Raw genomic sequence first — 24,564 nt, forward strand, 5'->3', positions numbered from 1 at the left:
GACGGTCACATTATGTAGATGACGGGGCTAAAAGGATAAACTGAAAAAGAATACCGTAGTTCACTTCTGGCCCCGCTGAAAAACAAGATCCTTTCAAACACTTAAAAATATAAGTGTAACTTTAACTTCATTTGCATGAAAAATTGAAAAGATGGTAACAATGCTATATGAACACTGTAAAAAAAAAAAAGAAAAAAAAAAAAGTTTTTACGCACATACTGTGGTTAACTGTGTATAGTAAGCAAATTGTGGGACAAGACATTCTTGTAGGAAACATGCACACAATACACATAACCTAGTACATTCACCAAAATATGTGTGATGTGCAGCAAATCAAATTCGAATTACGGGAAGACAAAAGAATTACGGGAATACTGGATTCTAAACAACAAAGAAATGCCACAATTTATAAAGACCTTGAAGCATGAGGGAGAAACACAAATACCTCTTAAGTGCTGCTCCCAGTAAAAAGGCTTTCCTTGCCATTAATGCTTGGATAGCCCGCCTAGCTCTTTCTATTAAAAATAATGGCTAATGCGGTGGCTGGGATATACTTAAACCAAGTAACAGCAGTTGCCATGATTTTTGGAATGACTAATCGCGAGAGGAAAAAATTACTCGCATAACATCAGTACATGAAAACGCTGTCGTTTCGCAAAAGTTTTGCGCAAATCAGTAATGGATACATGGCTACAGTCATGTGACTAGTTGCGTCGCTTCACTGCCATTCATAAATCCTCTGCCGTGGCCTCATGGGATAGTAAAGTGTCCATCAGATGCACACTTTGCGCATATTTTAAGAATTCTTTGAATTCGGACATATTACTCTGCTTTTCGCCTTATATAGTAGGGAAGTATGCAAGCCAGAGCTGAGTGGGTGGCGGCGTGGCATATATATAACTTGACCTTCCATTTCCATTCTGAAACACTAAATGTGAACCATTTCATTGGAACACCAGATGTTATGACCCCAAATGTAATGATAAAAAAATAAAGACAATAACATGATGCTACTCAATGGCTGGTGTCCAAAATCGCATACTCTCTTGAATAGGTACTTAATTTTAATAAGTACAGTACTTCACGGCCGCTAAAAAAGTTTGTTCTATATAGTATAAATGTGTGTAGTATGAATGTAATCCTAATGTACTACATTCGCCATGTTGTCACTCTCATGTGACCTACCAGCATCAGCTTCACTGCCGTTCACAAATCCTGTCCTGTGGCCTCATGGGATTGTAAAGTGTCCATCGTATGCTCATTTCAGAATCTCGCAGGAAAAAGTAGGTCATCCGGCTACTTTTTGCTTACTCTTTTGTGACAACTGACATACTTCTGTTGTCACATACTTTTTTTTTCGGGTACGTGATATAGTACTAGGGAGGTATGCGATTTCGGATGCTGCCATGGAATGATGCATGCTGTTTCACTTACTATTTAAAAACACAGTAGGGAGTATACTGTATTCAGTATGTAGAAAACTATCAGTCCATTATCATTCCAACACAGACAAAGGGTTACTTTAAATCTACATAAAAACACAAGTCAGACAAACAAAATTCCCTCAAATATTGTTCTAACAAGTCTATTTGTTGTCTGAGAGGTCTGAACAAACAAAACTGTTGCTGTGTTTGTGAGCACCCAGCATGCATTTCCACATGAATAATTTATTAAGACAGTTGTTGAGTGAAATGAAAAATTCCAGTGCATCATGTTGCCTTGACTTTTGACTTTTCTCAATCCCTTTTGTACAGTTCAGTGACATTGTTAAATTTCCAAGTCAAGTCACCTTTATTTATATAGGGCTTTAAACAATGCAGATTGTTTCAAAGCAGTGATGAACAGGAAAATAATGCATTTCAGCTGAAGTCAGTTCAGTGTTGATTCAGTTCCGTTTTTAAGATCATCAATTATTAAATTAGTTCATCATGCACAAAAGGATGTCATCGTCCAGTTCTCTCACAACAACGTCAGCACAGTCAGATCAATAATATTGTTGAATAATAAATGTCCCCAACTAAGCAAGTTAAAGGCGATAGTGGCAAGGAACCCAAACTCCATCAGGTGACAGAATGGAGAAAAAAGACCTTGGGAGAAACACGAACACGGTGTGATTATGATTCAGGCTGCATCACACCTAAAATAAGTGAAAAAATAAAGCACGTTTTTAAACTGCAAATATAAATGACTGCCAGACTGGCAAAATACAAAATATCTGCAGTGATATTTTTTTTTCCCACAACACCACAATGTCTAACAACTCATTGGAGCAATGCACAGAAAATAAGATCGCCCTCAAATGTCTGTGTTGCATTTTCCTTGCTTTCACAGTCTGCCTCAGCAAATGTCAGCAATTATGTGCAAATTGGTCACAACAGCTCACTTTCTGGCTTTCTTGTCAGGGAAATGAAGAGAGAGGAAAAAAAAAGCATGCAGAAGGCATAAATGACCCACTTAAAGCATTTTTCACATTCATGAAAAAATGTTTTATCTTGTGATGCATTGATTATAATGACTTTCAATATATAGCTACATATAAACAAATTAACATGTGCTTGTAATGCTTATTAAACGATTGCAGTAAAGAGGAGAGAGAACTGAATGATGAATTCTATGATGCTAATAACCATTAGGTAATCAAGACTGAAGTGTTGTTTTTGTTTTTTTGGTCAAATGAAGAGCAGCCTTAAAAGCCAATTTGCTCAGCCATTCTAAACTTAAATATTAGCATAGACTTATAGATGTAATTCAAAAATGTGCAATCTGTATTTTAATTACCTACCTACTTTAATTAGTAGTAGATTAAGAACCAGAAACTACAAGACTTAAAACACTATATGAAAATAATAGCAATATATGAACTATATCGTGTAGGACTGTTCACAATTTTACATTTATAAACCAGATTTAATAAAATAATGAAGTTGTATCTTGAATATTTGAGGCAATTTTAGTAGAGAAATTCTCTTCTTTTTTTAATTCTCATCCTTACAAACAAGTGACCTCTTGTGGACACGTGAAGAAATCACAAGAACAGCTACACTTCCTGGTGGGAAGTCAGACCACCGTATGTGACATGATTTTGGCAGTTTAATAACACTCAGAGTAAATTAAAGCTAGAAGTCTGTTGTGAAATAAAACTGCAGTACAAATAGTCTCATCAATAAAGGGGAAGCTACGGTCAAAATTACATTTTTATAAAACTGATATAAACTTCCAGTCAAAGGTTTAGACCTATATTTTTATTGTTAACTAAATCGAAGACTATTTAGACAGTTTTCATAGGTTAAGGACACAGGAAACAAATCCAGTAAAGTGTGTCCACACACTTGTGACCAGTGGTGCACAGAGAATTGAATGAACCTGAATTAAAATACAAGAGGCAAAGTCAGAGTAAGCATGTTTATTAGGTGGAACCGGACTAAATGCAAAATGTACACTCCAATAATTTACGGAAATTGTTTGCTAAAATATTGCGTCCCACACCAGGAGGACAGGTTACATCCCCTGTACTTCTTTGCAAAAAGACAAACATGAATCAACAAGGTCTCTGGAGTTCTGGGATGTGACACATTGGCTCAGTGAGGAAGCTCGTGAGGCACTAGCTTGTAATGAGAGCCGCATGAGGGACAGCGCTGGGCTTCACCCTCGTGGAGCCAGAACCACACCACAGCAGTGTTGTCCTCCTCACCTGGACACACACACACACACACACAAGTATGTGCTTAATATATCCACCAAACAAAACAAAAAAACTATGGTGTGTAAAGTGTCAAGAACAGAGATGGGCAGCTTCGGTCCTGGAGATCCACTATCCTGCAGTGTTTAGCGCCAACCCTAATCAAACACACCTGAACAAGCTAATCAATGTCTTTAGGATTACCTGGCTGAGTCTGAAATCACCCCCATGCCCTTAATTAAGGCACTATTTGAGGGGACAGCCATTTGTAGTTGTGTCCGAAACCATAGTGGACATTATCGAGTGAACTCATTCAATCCCATAATGCACTGCAATAGCGAGTGTACAATCGGTGTATGCTCAATAGCTAGATAATACCCATAATGCACTGAGGGCATGCACAAATGAAGTCCTGTCACACTGGAAGATGGCGCCCGCAGCTGAATCATCCATCTATTTTACAAACTGCTGGTCTAATGTGGCTACAGTGCAATATAATACAGCTATAAATTCCTGTTTTATTTAGGTTTATACATAATTTCCATGATGGAGTTCAAGATAAATCTTTTCATTAATACTGGAGCTGCCAATTTACTAAGTTTCAAATGAGTATTAAACCGCAAGCACAAACTATGCAAAAGCAGCAGCCCTTCCGGTGCACTCAGTGTCCGAATCATTCACTCGTTTTCATTTCCTTCCTCAAGTGAACTATATTAGTGAACTAATGTAGAGAATCGTGAATGAGGACATAGGGGGTGATTATGAAAGCTACAGGCTGGTGAGTTTGATCAGGATTGGAGCTAGGCTCTTGCTGGAGAGTGGCCCTCCAGGACTGAAGCTGCCCATCCCTGGTCTAGAATCTAGAGTTAGAACTTACAGACACAGCCAACAACTCTTTTGTTGGTGATTGAAGGTACAAGATGGGGGTCTGACTTTGACCCTGCATACTCCTTGGGCTTCAGCATGCTATAAGGATCCTGGGAGAGGAAAGACGACAAGAACTTGAATGCAGCCATTTTCCATACCAGGAAAATACATTCATTTTATTTAGTTTGATGATGATAATAATAATAATATAAAAGAAGAGGAGCTTGAGTTTGTTGCCCAGCTCTATTTGTTTTGTGAGCAAGAGGCGTCTACTCTCACATAGGCTTATGCTACTCCGAAGTCATGCGTCGGGTCAGATGTCACTCTTCCAGTGTCACTGAAAGCCAGTGATTAGTTTATAAAGTTATTAATATGGATATTTTTCTTACAAAAACGAATCACTTTGCTTCAGAAGGCCTTTATTAACACCCTGGAGTCGTATGGATTAATTTAATTTTATGATGGATGCACTTTTTTGGGCTTCAAAATCTAAAGGTACCATTTAGTCCCATTATATAGCTGGGAAAAGCCAGGATATTTCTAATGAAACCGTGTTCGGCTGAAAGAAGAATGCCATATACACCTAGGATGGCTTGAGGGTGAGAAAATTATGGCATAATTTTCGGTATCAATTTGGTCACAACGTCTTTCTTCAAGTTGATACATGAGAACCATAATGTAATTTCATAATGACATTAACCAGAACATGAGACCATCGAAATACAACATATTTTAAAGTCAAATGGACAACTTATGTCTTTCTTGGAGTATGACAGACATGACCCTGAAACTAGTTGTATAGAAATAACTGTTAAAATTCTTCAAAACTCACTTTTTGTGAGGAATTTTAACAGCATGTGTGTTTGGATCAAGGATAATGATGACAGAACTTCATTTTTGGATGAATTTATCCTTATATCTATGAAACCGATGTTCTATGCAAGCATAAACATTTAGTTTGACAGCTTTGACGGTTTGTAAGACCAGAATACATACTGAGCCTGTTTTTAGAGCATGCATAATCTTCTTCTCGAGTCCAGTTGCCTGGTCTTCGTCAGATGGAATACCTGGAAGAATAAAGGTCACATTTATGTTAAAAGCCTTTTAAAAACTCCCTTGCAGACCAGCAATTCACATTAGTCACGTTTGTGTTTGGAAACTGCTAAATGCCAACACAACACATGTATGTGATTTCTTTAATACTACACAGATGTCAATAACACGCATTCAAACACTAAAACAATACAATTTCTTAGAGAAATCATAACTAAACAACTGTTTTCCTGTTTAAACTGCCGGTGCGGTCAGAGCATCGACCTCCGCGGAAGGCATTGCGTCCTTGGCACGCGTTCAAACTGACTCTCAAATGATGCTACGGCGCGTTTCGGTTATTAAAAACAGCCTGAGATAAAAGACTGACCTCCCGCCGCCATCCCTCTGCTCAGAGCGGCCACTGGAGACGGCCTGCAGGTCGTCGCGGCCCGTACGGCGGTTCTCAGCAGTAACCTTGCAGCCATATTTCCTCTTCCCCAAAACTACCAGAATCGGGCTGATGACGTCGAAGAGGCGCTTATGTAACCGTCGAGTCGCGTGCGTTAGACGTCATCCCCATATGTATTCCATACCATGGTGTGTGAAGTGGTTTTCTTCAAGCATTTAAAAAAAAAATTTGGTGTCAAGTGGATAGCGATGAATATTGGACAGAAAAGCCTTAGATACAAAAATGGTACATTTTAATTTTAGCTTTGTCCAAATTACACATTTGCTACAGCTATTGTTACTGTAATAATCATAAAAATAATTAGAGATGTTCTTAAAACAAAATAATTCTTTAATGTTTTTCAGTAGTGTCAGTAGTAGTGGCTAATTATCAGTTTTGATGTAGTAACAAATACTCTTTTTTTATATTTCATGGTTTTGGCAAGTACCTTGTAAATACAATGGTACATAGTAATGATTCAGTACCTTATGATCTGTAATTTTAGTGGAAACTGATGTTACCTTGATAAATGTTTGTGAGGAAAGTCATTACGTTTTGGTGCACCTAGGTATAGGAATATTTTCATTTATTACAATGCTGGTGTTTATTTTCTGCGCTTTGTTCGATTTGCCTTTTTGAAACAACATGAAAAGAACATTAAAGAGACATAAAACTTTTATTGAACATTATTTAGACAAAGTACGAATTTAGATTTTACAAATGCCCCGTAACATCATTAAAGCACACTAACAAACCACAATCTTTTTGTCACATAGCATTGCGTCTGATTGGTTACTGTAGACTTAAAGAAGCTCCACATAATTAGCAGGAAACATTCCGTTGAGCCCATCAGGACTGTAGCCCCTCCACCAGCCCTCATCGATCATCTCGATCCCTGTGATGATATCATCCGGGTCAAAGGAGATCTCGGTGTCATCCACTAAATGGGAAGAAAATATAATGCATAAATTGATACGTTTTCAACACCATATCTTCATTGATCATAAGAGAGTATGGAATATTCTCAAGTTCTAAATGTACAAAAATATCGTAAATCGCCACTTACACTAAATTAAATCAAATCAGAATCATTCTCGCGGTTTGGTGAATCACTAGGTTTTTTGTTTTGTTATTGACGTTTTAACCAGGCTATTGTATATTTCATGCCTCTCTCTCTCTCTCTCTCTCTCTTCCTTATAATTTTTATTATCATCAGAGCAATAGCTCCAGATATTACAGCTCATTGCAGAGATCAAGACTTTACTGCATATTGATCATTTATTGCATGAATTTTTAGATAATACAGCAGAATTCAAGCGCTCACCAGCTTGGTAGTCATATAATGCTCTTGCACAGATGTTCTGGTTATGGCCAGTCTCATCTTCGCTAGCAGGGGTTTGGAAATCCTTCAAATAATAGGATAAATAATGGCATTTAGGTGACACAACCATTTATTATAATACAAAATATCTTAAACCCAGTTAAATCATTATGATTACTACAGAAAAGTATTCTTAAAAATGTCATAAAAGGTCACGGTTGCATGGTTTGGATGACGCATATGACAAGGTACCAACCTGGCTAACTTCATCATAGAGCTTTTGATGTGAGGGGACGTTCATATAGATGCTGTTTACATCTTCATTTTTTTGGTTCCCGGCAGCGGCGCTCAATTCTTCCTCATCTGAATCTGGACCAGGATACACAGTAAATCAGATTTCAGGCATAAATATGGCACTGACTGACGTTAATAAGCATTATTGAGAGAAAATATACCATCCCATTCATCTTCTGTTCCCTCAGCTTGTTCAGATACAAATGGATCATCGGAGAAGGGGTCTTAAAGGCAAAAATAAGGCAACTTATAACTTACTGTAATATGATTTTAAACCAGAGACACATAATGGATTCTTGCTTTTATTCACCTGCATTTTTTCCAAGGAAAGCCGGTGTTTCGCGCACAGGAGAGATGGGAGCTGGTACATGTGAAACCGAGGTGGCTGCCGCGGGGCGAACTGGAGATAAGGGCTGAGACTTGCTCTCACTGCGAGGGTTTTCTGCACTGACTGCTGACTGGGACAAAAATGGGCTTCTCAACTGACCTGAGGGGAAAATACATAAGTAATGAAATAATATTGAGATTAATGGCTTGAAACTGTGCATGTTTTATAAATGAGATTTTGTCGGATGTTCTGTGTGATGAACTGTTAGATAAGAGTTTTTTGTACCTGGTCGAGAAGGTGAAGCACTGTCGACCAAGCTTCTCTCCGTCTTCATGAACAGCTCCCTGGGATTGATGGAACGCTGAGAGATGATTGACGCCGCCTCCTGGAAAAAAGGTAGAACGAATATGCTATTTTTATGTCTACTATGACCTTACTTTCTTACTGGTCTTACTTTATCTTCAACATATAATAGAAGAAAATATTAGAATTCCAGAAGTAAAATCCCATTCATTTTCTCCTTAAAAAACTTTTTTCAGAAATTAATACTTTTATTCAGCAAGAATGCATTAAATTGATCAAAAGTGACATTAAAGATATTAATACTGTTACAAAAGATTTCTATTTAATCTAATATCTAAATAAATGCTGTTTAAAAAACAACAACTTTCTATTCATTAAAAAATCCTGAGAAACAATGCATCACAGTTTGCACAAAAATATTCAACATTGATAATAATAAGAAATTATTGAGCAGCAAATCAGCATAAGAATGATTTCTGAAGGATCATGTGACACTGAAGACTGGAGAAATGATGCTGAAAATTCAGCTTCGATCACAAGAATAAGTTACATTTTAATATACAGTATATAAATAGAAAACCAACATTTTAAACTGTAATAAGAATTTACAATATTGCTGTTTTTTTTACTGTATTTTGATTAAATAAATGCCTAAAATATACTGTTTTTGTGGTTATAACCAGTTACAAGAAGTCAACCTTTTATATTTATATTTATATTATACTATTGTTTTATTTTTTATTACATCTTTCCCAATGCTTCGTTGGAAGTGTAGTTCATTTGATCAGATGATTTTCACATACTTTTTGCTTCGAGCAAGTGATTCATCTAGGAGGATTTGTAAATGACTTAGAACTCTTTACTAAAAATCTTTTGAAATCTCTATGGAGAAAATCAATAAGAAATAGTCTTCAAGGTCCAAGGACACTCGTTGTGGGCGCTCTCTGTTGTGCTGTATTTATTTAGACTCACATTGGCCTTCTGCACAGACTCAGATCGCAATATCCCTGCTTTCACAGGAGACTGGTGTTCCTTCTCCACTTTCTCCTTAACAACAAGTGAGGCAATCAAGAGTGACTAACATTTTATTATATATACAGTGTACACACACACACACAGATATACACTCACCGGCCACTTTATTAGGTACCCCATGCTAGTAACGGGTTGGACCCCCTTTTGCCTTCAGAACTGCCTCAATTCTTCGTGGCATAGATTCAACAAGGTGCTGGAAGCATTCCTCAGGGAGTTTGGTCCATATTGACATGATGGCATCACACAGTTGCCGCAGATTTGTCGGCTGCACATCCATGATGCGAATCTCCCGTTCCACCACATCCCAAAGATGCTCTATTGGGTTGAGATCTGGTGACTGTGGAGGCCATTTTAGTACAGTGAACTCATTGTCATGTTCAAGAAACCAATTTGAAATGATTAGAGCTTTGTGACATGGTGGAAGTAGCCATCAGAGGATGGGTACATGGTGGCCATAAAGGGATGGACATGGTCAGAAACAATGCTCAGGTAGGCCGTGGCATTTAAACGATGCCCAATTGGCACTAAGGGGCCTAAAGTGTGCCAGGAAAACATCCCCCACACCATTACACCACCACCACCAGCCTGCACAGTGGTAACAAGGCATGATGGTTCCATGTTCTCATTCTGTTTACGCCAAATTCTGACTCTAACATCTGAATGTCTCAGCAGAAATCGAGACTCATCAGACCAGGCAACATTTTTCCAGTCTTCAACTGTTCAATTTTGGTGAGCTCTTGCAAATTGTAGCCTCTTTTTCCTATTTGTAGTGGAGATGAGTGGTACCCGGTGGAGTCTTCTGCTGTTGTAGCCCATCCGCCTCAAGGTTGTGCGTGTTGTGGCTTCACAAATGCTTTGCTGCATACCTCGGTTGTAACGAGTGGTTATTTCAGTCACTGTTGCCCTTCTATCAGCTCGAACCAGTCTGGCCATTCTCCTCTGACCTCTGGCATCAACAAGGCATTTCCGCCCACAGAACTGCCGCTCACTGGATGTTTTTTCTTTTTCGGACCATTCTCTGTAAACCCTAGAGATGGTTGTGCGTGAAAATCCCAGTAGATTAGCAGTTTCTGAAATACTCAGACCAGCCCTTCTGGCACCAACAATCATGCCACGTTCAAAGTCACTCAAATCAACTTTCTTCCCCATACTGATGCTCGGTTTGAACTGCAGGAGATTGTCTTGACCATGTCTACATGCCTAAATGCACTGAGTTGCCGCCATGTGATTGGCTGCTTAGAAATTAAGTGTTAACGAGCAGTTGGACAGGTGTACCTAATAAAGTGGCTGGTGAGTGTATATATATATATATGATTTTAAAATGTTCAGATTTATTGCAGGAAAGATCATTTTACCCATTTTCCTTGCTCCTGTTCTTTATTTGCTGCCTCCTGTTTCTTTTCATACAGCCTGTGAGACACCAAGTAGGTAGTTATTTACTTATTCACTCTCATTCATATCCACAAACAGTGATTGACTGTCTAACAACTCTGAATTCAATGACGTCAAGGCTGTAATGTGATTGGCTATCAAGGCACACATGATCCAAGTTAGCTTTCTCCAATAGTAGAGCCACGGACCCTCGGATCTCCCAAATAATAAGACCATTGCTGCGTCCCAATTCGCCTACTTATACTACGCCCTAAAAGTATGTACTCTTTTTGTGAAGAAAAAGTACATACTTTTGAGTGTGTAGCAAAAGAGTAGGCAAGCTTTGGGACATACTACTTCGTCATCTTTAACGGACAGATCTGTCGCGTGCATCCTGTCACCGTAAACTGCCCTGTCAATCATCTCGTCACAGTTAAAATCCTCCATTCAATCTAATTTAATTTCCTACCGTTTCGGAGAGAAATGTTGTAGCACATTGATCTGCCAGTCGAGGGTCTTTCATGTGGAGACTCTCCTCATGTGTTTGCAATTTGAATGTAATGATGCATTTAAAAGTTAATGGCTTAACGTATCTTTACAAAAGTTCACAATGCTGCTGCAGATGCAATATAATGTGGACAACATTGAATAAATACATTTTCGTCAGGTTAGATATCGGTACTGATAATTAATCACTCAAACCCCTTTCTCTAAACCTCTCTACATAACGGCCGGACTCGCGCGTCCTCCATATCTGTAGTTTTTTAACACTTTTCACTCGTGGTTGTAGTTCTAATCGAATCCTCATCCAACGCGCGATGGGTTGAGGGCAATATCAGCTGTCAGAGTGTGCATCGATCTGCAATAGTATAGTAGGAAATAGTAGACCATCCGGGTCACTTTGGAACACTCATTTCAACACACTACGATTTGGGACGTACTAATTCTATTTTCGAATACTATTTAGGACGGATAGTATGCGAATTGGGACGCAGCGAAATCGCCCTTTATACCCTTAAATAGGGCTATTTGAGGGAACAGCCATTTGTAGTGGTGTCTGAAACCATAGTGGACGTTATCAAGTTCACTCATTAAATCCCATAATGCACTGCAATAACGAGTGTATAACCGATGTACACTCAACGGCTAGAAAATACCCATAATACACTGTGAAGGTCGCGCCAAATGAATTCCTGTCTCTGACCAGAAGATGGCGCCGCAGCTGAATCATCATTTCATTTTCCAAACCGCTGGTCCAATGTGGCAACAGCAATATCATACAGGTATAAATGCCTTTGTAATTGGTTATTAGATAGTTTAATTAAGGTTTATACATAGTTTCCATGACAGAGTTGAAGATAAATATTTTCATTACTACTGGAGCTTCCAGTTTGCTAAGTTTCAAATGATTATTAAACCGCAAGCACAAACTATGCAGAAGCAGCAGCCCTTCCGGCGCACTCAGTGTCCAAATTCGTTTTCATTCACTCCTCCAAGTGAACTATATTAGTGAACTAATGTAGGGAATAGTGAGTGAGGGTATAGGGGGCGATTTTGGACACAGCCCATTTCTGCTAGTAATCCCTTGATTAGCTGGTCCAGGCGTGTGTAATTAGGGTTGGGGGTAATGTATATATGACAGTGGCCCTCCAGGAGCAGGATTGGACACCCCTGATATACACAGTTCAAAAGTTTGAGGGTCGGTAAGATTTTTTTAATGCTTTTGAAAGAAGTCTCTTATGCTCACCAAGGATGATCAAAAATACAGTAAAATAAGTAATATTGTGAAATATTATTAACATTTAAATAACTGTTTGTACTCCAGTCACATGATCCTTCATAAATCATTCTAATATGCTGATTTGCTGCTCAAGAAACATTTCTTATTATTTTCAATGTTGAAAACGGTTGTGCCACTATTTTTGTGGAAACTGTGATACATTTTATTTCAGGATTCTTTGAAGAATAACTGCATTTATTTGAATAAAAAACACATTATAAATGACTTTACTGTCACTTTTGATCCAGTTAATGTGTCCTTGTTGAATAAAGTGTACAAATCTTTCTGACCCCAAACTTTTGAACAGCAGTGTAGATTCTATTTGATGATATGAATGGGACAAACACAAAATCACCTCTGTTGGTTGATCTCTTTCTCTCTCTCTCTCCGCCTTCGCTCTCGCTCATCTGCCTCTCTAGCCTCTTGCTCCCTCTGCTCTTTCTCCAGACGCTGCCTCTCCTCATTTGCCTTCCTGCGCTCCTCCAGCCGGCGGTTCTTTTCATCTTGCTGATAAAGGAGATGGGAGAGAACATGTCAAGAGCAGATGAGAAGATAAAAGAATTGCGTTTTCCTGTGACGTTTCCTCACCTCAGCCTGAGCCCAGAAGTTTTCTCTTATCGTAGCTTGGATTTCATCTAAAGCACTGATCTTTTTATAGACAGAACCCTGTGAGAACAGAGGCATTGGAGTAATTCAGAAGGCAAACATGCAGAAATTCAAAGCCCCTTTAAATATGAGATATGGACATATTTCATCACTTCACTGACCACACGTCCAATAAGTTCACAATTATTGTTCTGGATTGATTCTTTGTGGATGTTGTAGTTGACGCCCGAGCCCTTGGCCACCTTCTCCATGATGGCAGCAGGATCAACATCATCATCTGATCGAGCGTTGATGGTCACATGGGCACCCTTTTATAAAATACACATTCAAAATTCAAAATGAAGAATTATATTATGACCATCTTTAATATATGGAAGCTAGTTTTCCGGCAAGGAATGAAAAAATGTAAAAGATAATTGTGACTTTTTGTCTCACAATTCTGACATTTGAGACGATCACTTTATATGATGAACAGATTGAATTTCGGCTTTTTTTAACATTCATCAACTCACACATCAGTCGTGGTAAACAGAAGCTCAAGCATGTTCACTTGACGTGCGAGAACCAATGAGGATCATTCTCATGTTACACAGCACATTTGAGCTTCAGCAAGAGGTTTGTTCTCGCACGTCGAGCAGGATCAGTTTCTGTTTATGTTCGCTGATAAATGTTTAATTGTGAATAAAAGCATAAATTTAATCCGCTCAAGTCATAATAGTTTTTCGATCTCTTTATTAACTTTTTGAAGCATCAAAGTAATAGTTGCGTAGCTGTCAATGGAGGGTATAGAAAGCTCTCAGATTTATTCAAAAAGATCTTCATTAGCAACTTACATATATTCTATTTCTACTCTATTCTATTCTAAATCGCGCAGGTCTAAAATAATAGCTGCAGTTATTAGTTTGATCGCACGATGCCGCTGTTCTCGTGATGTCTCTTTTTTCAGCAAGGATGCATTAAATTGATCAAAAGCGACAGTAAAGATATTAATACTGTTACAAACGATTTCTATTTCAAATAAATGCCGTTTTTTTTTAAAACTTTCTATTCATTAAAGAATCACGAGAAACAATGTATCAGTTTGCACAAAAATATTGAGCAGCACAACTGTTTTTAACATTGATAATAATAAGAAATTATTGAGCAGCAAATCAGCATATTAGAATGATTTCTGAAGGATCATGTGACACTGAAGACTGAAGAATGAGGCTGAAAATTCAGCTTTGATCACAAGAATAAGTTACATTTAAATGTCAATAAATAGAAAACCAATATTTTAAACTGTAATGATAATTTATATTATTGCTGTTTTTTTTACTGTATTTTGATCAAATAAATGCAGCCTAGGTGAGCATATGAGACTTATTTCAAAAACACTATATATATATATATTCTAAGAATTTTGCAATAAACCTAAAATATACTGTTTTTGTGGTTATAACCAGTTACAAGAAGTCAATGTTTTTTTTTATATTATACTATTGTTTTATTTTTTATTACATCTTTCCCAATGCTTCATTGGAAGTGTAATTCATTTGATCAGATGATTTTCACATACTTTTTGCTTCGAGCAAGTGATTCATCTAGGAGGATTTGTAAATGACTTAGAACTCTTTACTAAAAATCTTTTGAAATCTCTATGGAGAAAATCAATGAGAAATAGTCTTCAAGGTCCAAGGACACTCGTTGTGGGCGCTCTCTGTTGTGCTGTATTTATTTAGACTCACATTGGCCTTCTGCACAGACTCAGATCGCAATATCCCTGCTTTCACAGGAGACTGGTGTTCCTTCTCCACTTTCTCCTTAACAACAAGTGAGGCAATCAAGAGTGACTAACATTTTATTATATATACAGTATACACACACATATATATATATATATATATATATATATATATATATATATATATGATTTTAAAATGTTCAGATTTATTGCAGGAAAGATAATTTTACCCATTTTCCTTGCTCCTGTTCTTTATTTGATGCCTCCTGTTTCTTTTCATACAGCCTGTGAGACACCAAGTAGGTAGTTATTTAGTAGACATGTATATCCAAAGCAACTTTTAAGTATTTGGTGAACTATATACACCAGTGGTGTCCAAACTCAGACCTGGAGGCCCACTGTCCTGAAGAGTTTAACTCTAACTTGCCTCAACACACCGGCCTGGAAGTTTCTAGTCTGCCTAGTAACAAAGCCACCCTGCAAGATTAGCAAAACAAAACTGTAATGTCTGCTAACGCTGCAGGATGCAGGGAGGGAGACCAGATGTCGTTTAAAATAAATAAATGGATGTCAATGGAGGAGAGGCAGAGGCTGAATAAACTGCTTTTGTCAGAAAACAGCTTATCATTTAATGAATCGACAGCATATTTGTAGTAGTGTCTGAAACCATAGTGGATGTTATTAAGCTCACTCATTCAATCGCACAATACAACCAATGTACACTCAACGGCTAGAAAATACCCATAATACACTGTGAAGGTCGCGCTGAATGAATTCCTGTGTCTGACCAGAAGATGGCGCCGCAACTGAATCATCCATTAATTTTCCAAACCGCTGGTCCAATGTGGCAACAGCAATATCATTCAGGTATAAATGCCTTTGTAATTGGTTATTAGATTGTTTAATTAAGGTTTTTACATAGTTTCAATGACAGAGTTCAAGATAAATATTTTCATTACTACTGGAGCTTCCAGTTTGCTAAGTTTCAAATGTTTATTAAACCGCAAGCACAAACTATGCAGAAGCAGCAGCCCTTCCGGCGCACTCAGTGTCCAAATTCGTTTTCATTCACTCCTTCAAGTGAACTATATTAGTGAACTAATGTAGGGAATAGTGAGTGAGGGTATAGGGGGCGATTTTGGACACAGCCCATTTCTGCTAGTAATCCCTTGATTAGCTGGTCCAGGCGTGTTTAATTGGGGTTGGGGGTAATGTATATATGACAGTGGCCCTCCAGGAGCAGGATTGCACACCCCTGATATACACAGTTCAAAAGTTTGAGGGTCGGTAAGATTTTTTTAATGCTTTTGAAAGAAGTCTCTTATGCTCACCGAGGATGATCAAAAATACAGTAAAATAAGTAATATTGTGAAATATTATTAACATTTAAATAACTGTTTGTACTCCAGTCACATGATCCTTCCTAAATCATTCTAATATGCTGATTTGCTGCTCAATAAACATTTCTTATTATTTTCAATGTTGAAAACGGTTGTGCCACTATTTTTGTGGAAACTGTGAGACATTTTATTTCAGGATTCTTTGAAGAATAACTGCATTTATTTGGATAAAAAACACATTATAAATTACTTTACTGTCACTTTTGATCCAGTTAATGTGTCCTTGTTGAATAAAGTGTACAAATCTTTCTGACCCCAAACTTTTGAACAGCAGTGTAGATTCTATTTGATGATATGAATGGGACAAACACAAAATCACCTCTGTTGGTTGATCTCTTTCTCTCTCTCTCTCTGCCTTCGCTCTCGCTCATCTGCCTCTCTAGCCTCTTGCTCCCTCTGCTCTTCCTCCAGACGCTGCCTCTCCTCATTTGCCTTCCTGCGCTCCTCCAGCCGGCGGTTCTTTTCATCTTGCTGATAAAGGAGATGGGAGAGAACGTGTCAAGAGCAGATGAGAAGATAAAAGAATTGCGTTTTCCTGTGACGTTTCCTCACCTCAGCCTGAGCCCAGAAGTTTTCTCTTATTGTAGCTTGGATTTCATCTAAAGCACTGATCTTTTTATAGACAGAACCCTGTGAGAACAGAGGCATTGGAGTAATTCAGAAGGCAAACATGCAGAAATTCAAAGCCCCTTTAAATATGAGATATGGACATATTTCATCACTTCACTGACCACACGTCCAATAAGTTCACAATTATTGTTCTGGATTGATTCTTTGTGGATGTTGTAGTTGACGCCCGAGCCCTTGGCCACCTTCTCCATGATGGCAGCAGGTTCAACATCATCATCTGATCGAGCGTTGATGGTCACATGGGCACCCTTTTATAAAATACACATTCAAAATTCAAAATGAAGAATTATATTATGACCATCTCTAATTTATGGAAGCTAGTTTTCCGGCAAGGACTGAAAAAATGTAAAAGATAATTGTGACTTTTTATCTGACAATTCTGACATTTGACACGATCACTTTGTATGATGAACAGATTGAATTTCGGCTTTTATTCACATATAAACAATCATCAACTCACACATGTTGTGGTAAACAGAAGCTCAAGCATGTTCACTTGACTTGCGAGAACCAATGAGGTTCATTCTCATGTTACACAGCACATTTGAGCTATCCCTTTAATATCTCACAATTCTAAAGGGATAAAAGTGTAAGATGAAAAAGTTACAATTTGCTTTGCTTTCTTTTTTTATTCCATTGCACAAAGAAGCTTCCATACTAATGGCATTACATAGTCATTACATAGGTATTTTTCCTTGAAATTTCTCACTTGTGAGACGAATAAAGGCAATATCATCATCATCATCATAAGGACCCTAATGTAACAAAAATGTAACTAATTGAACTAATGAACGGATTTTTATAAGGCTCTATTTTGCACTCACCCTCAGAAAATTGGCCATTGAGTGAACATGATTGGCGCAAACACCCTTTCTAACGTCCTTGACTCCCTCGCCGGTCTGAAACCAATTAACAGTACTAAGATTATTTCTATAATGGATGTTGAGAGGTTAACACAATAAAGCCTTTTTCATTAGTACATTCGGTTATTTGTGTTCTGTTCATACCCAGTTAATGAGCACAAACTTGGGGACTCCAGAACTGGGGTCCAGCACTTTACAGAAGGCGTACATGATTTTACCGCTGTTCAGTTCCTCCACCATTTCTTCAAGCCCACCATCTATGGCACATTCACAGAAAAACAAACAAGCAACAGGCATTGTTGACAGCTGACTCATTAAATAGGACAAAAAGAATGACATCACTCTGTTGGCATTCTTATCTGATTTTAAAGCATTCACTCACCTCCCTTTCCTGCAAGCCGAATGTCATTACTGTTTCCTTCGTATGTGAACAACACCCTATAATCAACAAATATGGTTCATTTGTATGCAGGATCCTTCTCAAAATGACTGAAGATATAACCACAAAAACTGACCAGTTATATTCAAGTTATATCTATGATGCACAACAATAGTTACAAAATTCCCACGTAACCAGCTATTATCTTTTGAGCACATGAGTTATGTAACGTTAATATGCTAACTTACCTCGCAAGTCTCGAAAAGTAGCCTAGTAATTTGTATGTTATGAAAGAGTTAAAGGACCTCGGTCATTTTTAATGTTATGAATAATATTTAATATCGTAAATAAATATGATGTTTAGCCTGCAATTGATTAATTGTCATTCATTCATTCATTTATTTTCGATAATGATTTGCGATTCTTAATACGTAGATGTCTTACCAGTTTGTGTCCGTTTTCCCGTTCACCACGTCATTGTATGCGGCTGTAAGCGCGGGTCCGTTTTTACTCAGGTTTACTGCCATAGTGGGTCATGAAACTTGCAAGAACTTGTGGAGAACTTTAAATGGAGATGTAATCATAACCCCGTCTTCCTCCTCCAGTGAACCGTCGTGTTAAATACGCACCTCTCCGGTGAGATCAGGTTCGGCGAGTTTTTTGGGAATTGAAACGAGGAAGAGAAAGAACTTGTATTTTTCCAACAACAGTCTAATAGCCCTAACTTTTTTTTTTTTTTAAGAAACCAAATTATATGTTATATGTGGTTAGGCAAAATATATTACGTCTGTCTTTCTATCAATATCAACTTAGCATTAGGAATCATTTTAGCGAATCGGTTTGTTCGGACAGTTTCCTTTCGCTGAATCGGTTAAAACGATTCACTGATACTTTTTAGTCAAAAGTATTCCACGCACACCATTTTATGTTTAATTTTATGTTTAAAACGATAGATTGATTCAAATAAGTTGTTTTATTATTCAAACAGTATTGTAAACAATCTAAATGAATGGCAGTGTTGTTCAGACTAGTTTTACTGCTTAACAAATTCACCATACAAACAATCGGTTGGACTGAATCACGTTAAAATAAACGTTTGTTCGCGAATCAAACATGACTTGCATATTGATCAATCTAAAGGCATGTCAAGGAAGGTCTTACTTGGAACTAGTTGGACTAGTAAAATCACATTTCTGCAATCACATGAACTATAGACTAAACATAATGAAATGCTTATGCTTTGGTTCAGAGTTTGTAGCTGTAGACTGACAGAGCAAGAGAAACTGGACGATCTGACATACCAATGTCATGTGTTGAACATTCATTTGTACTAGCAGTTCATGTAAATTAACCATTATAATTCCGTGCCAAAATTCAGCATATAATGGGAGTCATGCTGTGCTGTATTAGTGCAATTATAGATAATGATGCCTCCATTTTGTACAGATACCAGATGTTATATTTTTCCATGTAGTTCTATAATTCAAAAACAAATCCAAACCTTTGATATAGGCCTGGCAATTGTATCTGCAAATGCTTTTGCTAAATTAAATTGTAATGTACCTTTTTTTAATTTGTTTTAGCAACATACATCTATTCTATTCTATTCTATTCTGTCTATTCTATTCTATTCTATTCTATTCTATTCTATTCTATTCTATTCTATTCTATTCTATTCTAAATGAAGCTCGTGTCTGAAATAATAGCTGCGGTTATTATTTTGACCGCACGATGTCGCTATTCTCACGATTTTGGCCCCTCACCTCGATCACGCCAGAAGACTCATTATGCAAGTGGTCAGTTTATTAAAACAAAATGAAGGGGGAAAAGGGAGAGTTTGTAGAGGGAAAAAAATCTTCAGCCATCATATTGTAAAAATAAATTTGAGTGAAGCCCACATGTTTTCCCCATGTGGTCTCCAAATCTTCTCTATTTTACACTATACATTTGAAACAAATTAACTCAGTGCTTCAATCTTCTCGAAGGATTCGAAATCAGTGTATACCTCAGAAATTCAACCACATTAATAGTATGCCAGAGAAAATCATATGTGTGCAATTAAATCGCAATATTTTGTGTGACCACATGTGCGGTTTGAGCCAAGATCATCTTTGAATGAATTAATCACAGATTTTCTCACATGAAGGCACAAAACAGATGATTAGCAGTGCTGAGATTGTGTCACGCAGCCTTCGATGTGAAAGGGGAACTGTGCTGCTCTGTAACGTCAGCGTTTGGCTTCGGTAAGAGTTTCAATAGCATATTCCCATTTCCCATCCTTAAAGTGATTTGAGTAACTCATGTGTTTTTTCCATACAGAACGGTCATGGGTATCATTATGACCCTCCCAGCGTCCGACTGTTCGTGATATGGAACTGCCAATGCCTTTTGGGCAGATTTCATCTCCTGCTGTCAACTCCAGAGTCTTTGTCTGGCTAAGATGGCCCAGTTTCGCCGTCGGTGTCGTGTTGCAGGCTCCGGCCGTGTGTGTCTGTGTACGCAGGTCTGTGCTAAGCGCGCCTGTTGACAGGTATGATATAGAGTGCATCTGCCCCCAGAGCCCTCTCACACACAGCAGACAATTGAGTGCGAGATCGTAATGGGAGCGGGGCCCCTAGGGGCCGGCCGTGGGGCTGGGAGGGCCGCGGCTCCTGTGTCATGGCTAGGCTGGTGTCAAGGTTTGAGTTTACGAGCAACCCCCAGCCTCTCTCTCTCTCTCTCTCTCTCTCTCTCTCTCTCTCTCTCTCTCTCTCTCTCTCTCTCTTTCTCTCCCTCTCTCCACACACACACACACACAGCATTACTAAGCCATGTGCCTCACAGAACTCTGAAATTTCTCCCTTGAGGCCAATCCCTCGTAATCAAAATTAATTGCCTGTCCTTGAAACTGTAATCGGGTTTCACTTTCTCTCTTTTTCACTTTTGAGCTCAACAGGCTCAAATATTTCACATACATTGTGTTAATTTGTCAGTTTAATGTGAGTAGTAGACTGGCTGCTCGCATGAATGCATGGTTTGGTAGCATGTTGATATAACATGATAAAATAGCTTTACTGTCTGTTTTTACAAAAGGTGAATCTCGTGAAAAACTATCCATATCATGTTTCTCCCCAAATCCAGAAGAAAGAAATATTTTGCTGTTAAACTATGTTGCAATGTCCTTATCTTAATAGTCCTAATTTTTATTTTAATGTTATATATATATATATATATATATATATATATATATATATATATATATATATATATATTATATTATATTATATTTTTATTTATATTTATTTATATTTATTATATTTTTATTTAATGTTTCTGTTGGGAAATTTTCCCCAACTGCTATAGGGCTGCTTTTCAAACTTTTTTTTGTTTTGATAACTTGCATCTTATATAGGCCCCTAAACATATAGTACATTTAAGGGCCTATATATCACCTTAATTTTGCATTAAAATAAAAAATAAAAATAAATATACAACTTTGCAAACTAAGTATAACGTTAAAAAATATATTTAAATTTAAATACATTAATTAGCCATTTCAAAATATAATTAGACAAAATTTTAAATCAAATATTTTTAGCCATTTAAAAAAAAAAAAGATTGATTCCAACATTTTCTTTTTCAGTTCTCCGGTTTTGATTAGATTTTCCTAAGTGCTTCACCTCCTGTCGAGACGTGTTTTGCCCTTATAACCCTTTTTTTGGGGGGGATTTTTCTAAATTAGGAGCTGCATTATCTGCTGTGCAAACACAGCTTTGCGCTCCATTTCCTCCAGACTGGTTTAAGACGGTGTGTCAACATTAGCAGTCAATTGGGGGATCGTATCTCACACAACCGAGAAAGAAGCTCAATTTAAACTTTTAAAAGGCTTTTCGATATACTTTGTTAGATTTATTCCACTTCTAGTGTTGCATGATGTCAGACTGACTCTGGGACTTTTAATTTGAATTTTCAGTGGCAGATCGCTGCAAACCTATAACGGCATAAGGGCCTGGGGGGCTTTTTTTGTTAAATGTGTGATTGTTTGTGCCTCTTTCCCCACTCAAACGTTTAGAATAAATAATCGCCCACCCCCTCTCATTGCTTACTTCTCCCACGGACACGCACACACAGTCCCATTAGCATCTGATTTGATACACATCATGTTAGTAAATGAATGGCAAACTAGTGAGTCCCCCCCTGCCAGGACAATCGATGAAATGCTCCTCAGGTGCAAACATCTCTCCAGGGCTGGTACTCAAACCTCAGTGCTCCCCCCAACCTCACCGTACCTCCTTATCAGAGCCATCCTTAATTAAGAGCCATTAACATTCTCTCTCACACCTTCCTTTCAGCCGGCTGGCTCGGCGGGTTCCAGACCCCTTGCTGTCAGGCTTGAATGAGCAATGCGCACATTTATTCACTGGCCGGAGTGCAGCATGCTGGCCCTGAGCCGAATAGTGCCAGACCCCCGGCCCGCCTGCACGTGCAGCCCAAACAGAGCGACCGAGAGAGGCGCTTTATTGTGTACATTGTGGGCATGTAATGTTTATTAATGCTTTGGCCATGTAAACCTTTGTTTGTCATGCCAATAAAGCCTGTTGTAATATTGAATTGTGACAGATGATGAAGTGAGAGAGGAGAGTGTCCATTGCTCTGGGACAGCTGCTACAGCACTTCTCAGCACAATACAGCTGGTGCGCTCTAATTACCTCAGCCGTGAGCTTTCAGCCCTGGTCATCTGAGAAAAATGTAAACCATCCAGTAGGAAACAGTGAGACGGGGTTCAGAGTGAGTTATTGATAATGTGGCGTGGAGCACATCATCTGGAATTCATGCTGCTTCCTGCACATAAATTCATTTGGAGTCAAGTGCGTTTGCATGGGCCATTTCACCTAGGTTGCATTATAACTGATCATGCACATTATGTGGCCATTTCAAACAGACAAATAATACAGTTGTTGGTCATTTTAATGGAAATGACTGTAGAGAAATGCTTTATTGAGATGATTAGTTGAGCATATACAGTAAATAAAACTCAGAATCAACACGCACCAATGCTACATTTTTCTTAATGTCATAATCATTTGTTAACAAACAAGTATTCATTACTTCAATGAGCTCATTGTTTCTGCCTTAAATTATTACATTGTTTAAATGAATACATTTTTATCTAACTGTGATATGTACATTTCTGAAATGCATAACTTAGACAGTTACGTCTGATAACAGATCACTCTAAATTGTAATGTGGACTCATGCATTTTTTGTTAAGCTGCTTTGAAACGGTGTGTATTGTGAAGAGCGCTATGCAAATAAAGGAGAATTGAGTTGAATTGAATTTTAAAAAAAACATTATCTTTAACAAGACGGAAATGTAAAATGCTAAAAGATAATTTTTTCAATTTATGGTAGAAATACATGCATTTGTTAAATCATATTTAGCACAAAGAGACTGAATCTATTTTTAGGACAACAATTTTGACTATTTTCAATACAATATTAAGGCACATTTACTCCCATTTCTCATTATTGTAATGCGAAAATAACATTATTTAAAAATATTTATTATGATAGTATTTGTTGCACTGCCTTTAATTTATGTTGATTTTAATTTGGTTAATTTACTATACACAGTAAAACAATTATTTATATCTTTAACAAGACAGTGCTGTAAAATGCAACAAAAAAATGCAATAAAATATTTTTTCATTTATGGTGAAATTCTAAATTTTAACAGGAGACACATGTACAGTACTTGTTAAGTCGTATTTTTAACACGAAGAGGCTAAATGCTATTTTAGGACTATTAAGATGTTGCCATTGTTTTGACACAATGTGACATTATTTTCATGACAATCAAACACATTTACCACTATTTCTCATTATTGTAATGCAAAAAAATCTCATTATCATTAAAATGTAAAAAAAAAAAGTGAGATGATTTAAATTGGAAAGTATTTATGTAATATGATAATATTTGTTTTATTTTATTTGGATTTTTTATTTATTTTAATGAGTTGGTTAATTTACCCTTTACAGTAAAAAATATATATTATTTTTAACAAGACAGCACTGTAAAATGCTGTAAAATGTTTGTTTGTTTTTTTATGGGGAAAATGAATACATGTTCTTGTTAAATCATATATTGAGGATAAAATCTCTTTTTTGTAAAATATAATGTATGAATCTTTCAAAAAACACGATCAAGCGATTTTTCACTCTAAAATGATATTTAGCAAAAAGAGACTGAAGACGTATAGCTTTGACACAACATGACATTATTTTCATGACAATTAAGCACATTTACCATCATTTCTCATTATTGCAATGCAAAAAATATCATTCTCATTATTAAAATGCGACGCATTTTGACATTATTTAAATTGTATTGCATTGGTCCGAAAGGAATGATTCTCAGTGCTGTATTACGTGCAAAGCACAACTGAACCTTTAAGACTTGTTTTCAGAGAATGCTTTGTGAATATAACACTACTATATTTTGCAGATTTATTTTGAGCAAAACCTT

The 24,564-nt window shown here is 37.3% G+C and overlaps 2 protein-coding genes and 1 long non-coding RNA gene across 5 annotated transcripts in view; 1 reads left to right on the forward strand and 2 right to left on the reverse strand.

Moving 5' to 3' along the window:
• Nucleotides 1–3,388: 3,388 nt before the first annotated feature.
• Nucleotides 3,389–6,124, reverse strand: LOC130079069 (cytochrome c oxidase subunit 5B, mitochondrial). Its single transcript, XM_056244577.1, has 4 exons — nt 5,967–6,124; nt 5,543–5,613; nt 4,557–4,656; nt 3,389–3,691 (listed from the first exon to the last, which is right to left on the reverse strand). The coding sequence occupies exons 1-4, from the start codon at nt 6,061–6,063 to the stop codon at nt 3,579–3,581; spliced, it is 381 nt and encodes a 126-aa protein (XP_056100552.1). The 5' UTR covers nt 6,064–6,124; the 3' UTR covers nt 3,389–3,578.
• Nucleotides 6,125–6,683: 559 nt separating this feature from the next.
• Nucleotides 6,684–18,753, reverse strand: dbnla (drebrin-like a). 2 transcript variants are annotated; one of them, XM_056243474.1, is made up of 20 exons: nt 18,504–18,753; nt 18,063–18,118; nt 17,825–17,937; nt 17,642–17,716; nt 16,919–17,065; nt 16,740–16,817; nt 16,507–16,658; nt 15,018–15,072; nt 14,792–14,866; nt 13,226–13,372; nt 13,047–13,124; nt 12,814–12,965; nt 10,663–10,717; nt 9,245–9,319; nt 8,255–8,354; nt 7,952–8,128; nt 7,803–7,865; nt 7,604–7,716; nt 7,351–7,432; nt 6,684–6,966 (listed from the first exon to the last, which is right to left on the reverse strand). In XM_056243474.1, the coding sequence occupies exons 1-20, from the start codon at nt 18,584–18,586 to the stop codon at nt 6,830–6,832; spliced, it is 2,013 nt and encodes a 670-aa protein (XP_056099449.1). In that variant the 5' UTR covers nt 18,587–18,753; the 3' UTR covers nt 6,684–6,829. The 2 variants fall into 2 exon arrangements, with proteins under 2 accessions (XP_056099449.1, XP_056099454.1); XM_056243479.1 differs by lacking the exon at nt 14,792–14,866.
• Nucleotides 18,754–19,960: 1,207 nt separating this feature from the next.
• Nucleotides 19,961–24,564, forward strand: part of LOC130078031 (uncharacterized) — a 31,040-nt gene continuing 26,436 nt past the window's right edge. For both annotated transcript variants that reach the window (XR_008805872.1, XR_008805871.1), the window contains exons 1-2: nt 19,961–20,302; nt 20,379–20,589. This is a non-coding gene — a long non-coding RNA (uncharacterized LOC130078031). The remainder of the gene's footprint in view (nt 20,303–20,378; nt 20,590–24,564) is intronic.

Source organism: Rhinichthys klamathensis, unplaced genomic scaffold (assembly GCF_029890125.1).
Source record: "Rhinichthys klamathensis goyatoka isolate OS25496 unplaced genomic scaffold, OSU_Roscu_1.1 h1tg000027l_1, whole genome shotgun sequence".
Classification (NCBI taxonomy): Eukaryota; Metazoa; Chordata; class Actinopteri; order Cypriniformes; family Leuciscidae; genus Rhinichthys; species Rhinichthys klamathensis.